General features: G+C 51.8%; 1 protein-coding gene across 1 annotated transcript; it reads right to left on the minus strand.

Moving 5' to 3' along the window:
• Window positions 1–500: 500 nt before the first annotated feature.
• LOC307109838 (uncharacterized protein C11orf91 homolog) lies at window positions 501–2,130 on the minus strand (the record flags this gene model as incomplete). The annotated part of the gene is made up of 2 exons (XM_079788800.1): window positions 1,650–2,130; window positions 501–586 (listed from the first exon to the last, which is right to left on the minus strand). Exons 1-2 carry the CDS (start codon window positions 2,125–2,127, stop codon window positions 501–503), a joined length of 564 nt encoding a protein of 187 aa, XP_079644926.1. The 5' UTR covers window positions 2,128–2,130.
• Between the last annotated feature and the right edge of the window lie 4,169 nt (window positions 2,131–6,299).

Genomic DNA, 6,299 nt, shown 5'->3' on the forward strand with positions numbered 1-6,299 from the left:
TAGGGAGGACCTTGGCTTTGATCAGGTCATCAAAAAGTTTTGTGGTCCAGAAACCACTAAAAAGATGAAATACTTCCAAGGACTAAAGCTGTTGGAAAACAAACAAATCCACTATTCCTGTCCTTCAAGAGCCCCTCTGAGTAGGGACACAGCAACAGAACCAAATATACTAGTATATCGCCCTTGGTTCTCCCCAATTCCCTCCTGATGTGGCAGTGTTGGGAGTCCCCTCCCCTGGTGTTGGGAGCCCCTGAATGCCAGCAGGGCAGCAGCTTCCAGACCCCGTGAGAAAGCTCCCCCAGCCACAGCACAGAGAGGAGAGACACCGTGAGATTTACCGCGTACGTGGGCACTGTATGTGGAGTACATGCTGGGAGCAACAAGAACAGCAGTAAATACTGAACAGAAAATAACAATTTTTGAAATGACAACAAACAGGACACATTATCTAAGCACTAACACCTAAGGAGGTGGCTGCCCGGGCTCTGGTGGGCAGCTCCTCAGGAGAAAGAGGCTGACTTCTTTCCAGGCTGCCTGGTCTTCAGTCCTTGTAACTTCTCATCCTTCAGCGCCTTCAAGAACTTATCTGCAGGAGAGCAAGACACACTTGGCTTGAGTAGAGAGAAGGGCTTTGTTCTAACGCTGCTAATGCAACTGTGTGCTCCCTACAGGAGCCCCAAAACCATTAGGATCCAAAACATGTATAAGTGGAGACCATGTAGTTGAGAAATACAGGACTTGGAAAAGTCCCAAGTTTTCTAGGAATTGTTTCTAGAGACCAGCTGCCTTGTGGACCTAAACATTTGGGTTATTTCATACACCCTTCCCTGTGTGTGTGTGTGTGGGGGGGGTAATTTTATAGAATAATGGGGATGATCTTTTGAGTGGGGATGGTCTCTCGCCTTCAGTGGTCAAGTGCTAGCCTTAGTCAGATGGGTGATGGGAAAAACAAAGTCTACAGAACAGCCTATGGCTACTGAATATACTACAGAGCAATAGGCCCTCTGGGAGTAGAATTGGACTTTGTGTGATTTTACTCTCCCGCAGTCAGCTTGCATGCTCCAGGAATCCCACCCACACCAGCACGCCTGGTCTCCCTGGTTAAGTAAGATCCCTGAGACTTCAAACCTAAGATCAGATGGCAGAGTCCAGGACCCTGGTGAGAGGGCTACAAGGGGCGGGGAGCTGGGAGTGTCACAGGGAAGCTATCATCCAGCATTGTCCTTGGGCCTCCTGGGTCTTGCACAATTCCCATCTGCCCTCTACAGACACTCCAACCGGCCCTCCCCTACTTCCCCCACCTCCCGCCCAGGATCCCAGTTGAAGATAAATACTCTAGAGAAAGGGGCTGCCTGTGGTGGGTGGGGCTCCAGGGGTAGTTGTGTTACTGTGCAAGAGGCTTAAGGTTCAGGAGGGGGTTTGTGGTGGTTGGAGTTCCAGGTTTGGGGGCTCAGGAAAAGAGTCGGTTGAAATCCAGGATGGGGGGGGATCTGGGTTCTGGGGGATCAGCTTGAAATCTGGGACACCTGGGTGCTGGAGTCTGAGCCTGAGGCCACATTTGGGGGGAACCTGGGGAGGGGGACATGGAGCCATGAATGGTGTCAAGGCAGCCAAAGGGTGGGCTCCGGCGGCCCGGGGAGGTCACGCACAGCGCTGGGAGTCGAAGCCATCCCCAGTGATGGTGAGCAGCTCCAGCTCCTTAATCCGGATCTCCAGTTCGCACAGCTCCTCGGGGTGGGAGGCAGAGACGAGCCGGGAGGTGGTGGGGCCCGGGGTCAGAGGCGAGGCAGCCACCTCGGGCCCCGGCGGCGGCGAGTAGAAGAAGCGCAGAGGCTCGTAGGGGATGGAGGCCAGGCCAGAGGGCCAGGGCGGGGGGCAGGGGCGCTCGCTGGGGGGACCCAGGCCCGGGGGCGGCGGCAGGGGCATCGGCGCCGGGGGCGCCTGGGGCAGGGGCCGGCCCCCCGCCGCCCCGCCCGCCTTCAGCGGTACAAAGAGCTTCTTCCAGATGTTGAAGTCGCTGAGCGGGGACGTGGAGATCCCGCGGTCGTAGAGGGACGGGAAATAGAGGGGCGGGGCTGGCCGCTGGCTCATCGTGGGGCTCTGGCGGCCGCGCCGCCCCTTCGGCATCTTTTGAATGGGAGGCTGCGTGGGAGGAACCCCGCGCCGGGAGACCCGCGCCGGCCTCGAGTAGCCGGGTTCTGAGATTCCACAGGCCACGCCCCGAGGGAGCTCGGCCCCACCCCTCCGTGTTAGCCCCGCCCCTAACAAGCAGGGCTCTAAGCTCCGGTTGGCCACGCCCCAGAGTGCGGCCCCGCCCACTGGCAGGTGGCAGGCCGCGGCCCTGGAGTGAGAAAGGCGCCGGCAGCGGGGCGCGAGTGTGAAGCCCCGCAGGCGCGCCCTAAAGCCCGGCCCAACGCCTGGGTTTCCGCTCGACCACAGCACCCTTCCCCTGCAGCCCCAAGCCGGGCTCAGCCCCTCTACTCTCCCCACCCCCCCACCCCTAAATTCCACAAGCCTCGCTCCGGAGCTATCCCAGCCTAACAGGACATCAGACAAAAGCACCAAGTGGAAAGCTGGCCAGAACTGCAAGAGAAAACATTCCTCAGTTTTCCTCTCCGTTTATAGGAAGAAAAAAAGAGTATGCTCTGCTTTTAGGCTGAGTCTTCTCTTTCTCAATTACCTTCCATTTAAAATAATCCCTATGCCAAAATGGCATATTTGGGGGTGGTATATTCTGATCCCTTTCAGTTCCCATAACACTGTTTTTTTGTTTTTTTTTAAATATATTTTTATTGATTTCAGAGAGGAAGGAGAGAGAAAGAGTAAGAGAGAGAGAGAGAAAGAGAGAGAGAGAAACATCAATGATGAGAATCACTGATCGACTGCCTCCCACACACCCCACACTGGGAATCCAACCGCGACCTCCTGGTTCATAGGTCCATGCTCAATGCTGAGTCACACCCGCCAGGCTATAACACTGTTTTTAAAAGCTCCCAAATACTTATTGGGTCCAATTATATGCTCAGTACCACAGGCTCCTTGGGCTGGATCCGCTAGTATGGGGAGAAAAAGCTGCTCAGTGTTAGACAAGCCCTTTATGCTTGGACAGTTTCTAAGCTTACAAGTGCTTCACACACACCTTTCTGTCTTCTGTCTGGTCATCACAAGCAACTGTAGGAGGCAGCCTGTTTCTCTTAAACGTCAAACAACTTGCCCAAAGACATCCAGCCTGTATATCTGACTCCCTTTGCGCACACACACACACACACACACACACACACACATGCACAGCTGGTACTGACTCAGATCTCAACTGGCCAGCAGCCTAAACTGGTCCCTACCCATCTTTATTCCTTCACACCAGTGATCATTAGATCATGTTTAGGCCAAAGCTTTCAATGGAAATTTGCCTCCCCTCAGTCTGACTAATCCTGGCTACTCATGTGAGAGATCTTGGTGCTTCCCTTGCAAGGTACCAAGGAAAGGGTGTGGGCTATTTGGACGGGTTCAGCAGGATTTCCTTTCAGTGGTTAGTTTGTTGCCTAGTAGTTTCTGGTAAGGAATGTGTTTGGAGTCATTGAAGTCACTCTCCCTTCAGATTTATTACAGTCCACACCAGGGTCCCTTTTCCTGATCTCCCGCAGCCCTGGGAAATTTGGCAGGAACATGGGTTGGCTCTAACAGCCATTCTCAATCGACTCTTCTCCTTTGTCTGCCTGCCAATTGTTTGATCACTTGTTGCTTTGTTTTATATCCCACATATGAGTGACTTTTTCCATCTGACTTGTTTCACTTAGCGTGATAGTCTCAAGATCCATCCATGTTATTGCAAATGACAGTATTTCATCTTTTCTAATAGCTTAGTAATATTCCATTGTTTATTAGACTTAGAATCACTTAGCTCCTCTCTCTTTGCTTGTTCTAGTCAAGTCCCTCTTCAAACCCCTCGTCTTCTTTTTCCTCTTGGGGAGATGGATTTGGGCTTTCAAAACCCTGTCTCCTTGTTTGGCTGCCTCTCAAAAATAAACGATTTCCTTGTTGCATTCTCACTGCTTTACTGATTGGTATTACAGTGTATTGGGTTTATGGACTTGGGTTTGACTACACTTGCTCCCCTAGAAGTCTCACTGCCTCTCCATCACGTTAGCTCTGCATCTGGACAGAATGCCAACCATCACACCTTAACCAGATTCTCTGCCTCTTTAAGGGGATGTCACAATTGGCCATGCCTGCCTTGGCTCGGGACAGCTTTTAGGAGCATGTAGAACTTGTGGCTTGGATACAGCAGAGTTGTTACAGAATGAGAATTGTGTTGTCCTCCTGCCCCCCCCCCCCCGTTATTATGTTGAAAACCTAAGCCCCCGTGAGATGGTATTAGGTGGTGAGCCTTTGGGAGGTGATTAATTCGTGAGGACAGAGCCCTGACGAATGGATTAGTGCTCTTGCTAAAGAGACTGCCGAGAGCTCCCTGCCACTTCCACCATGTGAGGGCACAGTGAGAAGACCGCCACCCAGGAACCAGGACATGGGTTCTCACCAGGCACCGAATCTGCTGGAGCCTTGGTCTTAGAGTTCCCAGCCACCAGACCCGTGAGAAATGTTTCCTGCTTAAGCCGCCCAGTCTGTGGGATTTTTGTTATAGCAGCCTGAACATACGAAGACAGAAGTCATGCTTGAACCCAGGACTCGTTGTGACTCTGGGAAAGTCGTGTCAGCTCTTGGGATCTGTTTTCTGAGCTATAAAATGAAGGCAAGTTCTACCTTCACAAAGTTGATGCATGTGGTGAAAATATGTAGAAGCAAAACCTGGGACACATAGTAGGTGACTGTGATTATTACTAGTAAACAGTCTTATGTGGATTCCTTGATCCACCATTAAGCGCTGGCAAATTGAGGAGGACAGTGGAGCAGGGAAGGGGGTGTCCCTCCCTGACCACTGAACCCACTCCAGATCATTTAGCAAGCCCTGCACCTAGAAGCGGATTGCCTGCTGCCCTGCGGAGGACAGTGACATTAAACAGAGCACTTGTCTTAACTCGTCCGCTCATTCCAAGGAACCTAAGCAGTAGCTGTTTTCCCCACTTTCGGAGGCACGTAAGGTTGAGTAACTTGCCTGAGGCCCTGCGACTGGTTAGCACCAGAACTGGAATTCCAAACAGAGGGGCTGGCCCCAGCTCCCAGCCCCTGGGCCATTCCCTCCTACAGCCTCCCACCCGTTCCCCCGGCTCTCTCTCGGGGCAGGGTCACCTTCACGCTGGCTGGCTCTCTCTTGCTGGCAGAGGGGGGGCTGTAACTGGAAGCTGTTTGTGTCACAATTCAAGGGTTTGGCTATTTGAGGAGCACCAACGGCCTTTATTCCTCATCTGAATTCCACATTGTGATGGTCAGGAGCGGATGGCCCACACATTTCCACGTTCCCTCACAACACCCACTATTTCAAGAACTTTTCTAAAAAAAAAAAACACAAAAAAAACAAAACAAAAACAAAACGCAGCCCACCCTTATTCCTGTCTCCCTGGGCGGGTGTTTTCCCACACACTCGCAGAGTAAGCATATTTTTTAATGAACTGCAGCCTGAGAGGCAGCAGTGGAATGGAGAGTGCAGGGGCTGGAAGATGAGAGAGCTGAGTTTACGTCTCATCAACCAGCATCAACTAGCTGTGCAGCCCAGAGTCAAGTAATGGCAGCTAACGCTTACTTCACCACTTCCTACATCGTGTTCTCAGGTTATCCTGGCAGTAACACTTAAGAGGGTCGGTCTGTCCGAATTTTTCTGCTCCCAAGCAACAGAAGTTGATACGGAGATTTTATACCGAGGGCAATGAGATAGTTTGTGGAACTGCAAGCTTAAGAACTAGGATTTGAGCCTCGCTGGTGTGGCTCAGTGGTTGAGCATCAACCTATGAAAGGTCACAGTTCCATTCAGGTCAGGGCACATGCCCCGTTGCAGGTCTGGTCTTCAGTAGGGGGCGTGCAGGAGGCAGCTGATCAATGTCTCTCTCTCATCATTGATGTTTCTAGCTCTCCCTTCCTCTCTGAAATCAATAAAAAAATATTATTTTTTAAAAAATAATTGAGTTTTTAGGGTTCAGAGACCAGGGCAACTTTAGGAATCCAGGTAGCAGGAAGGAACCAGCGGCCTCTTCAGTTGGCTGGCTGTTCTCAATGACTAGTTTTAACCCTTTTCCCTTCAGCCTTCCCTACAGAGGCTGGAAAAACAAAACCGCTTTGCCAGTCTCCCTTTCAGCTAGGGGTGGCCAGGAGGCATCTCCAGCCAGAAGATAGGACCAGAACATAGC

Source organism: Cnephaeus nilssonii (assembly GCF_951640355.1).
Source record: "Cnephaeus nilssonii genome assembly, chromosome: 13".
In the NCBI taxonomy this organism is placed as follows: Eukaryota; Metazoa; Chordata; class Mammalia; order Chiroptera; family Vespertilionidae; genus Cnephaeus; species Cnephaeus nilssonii.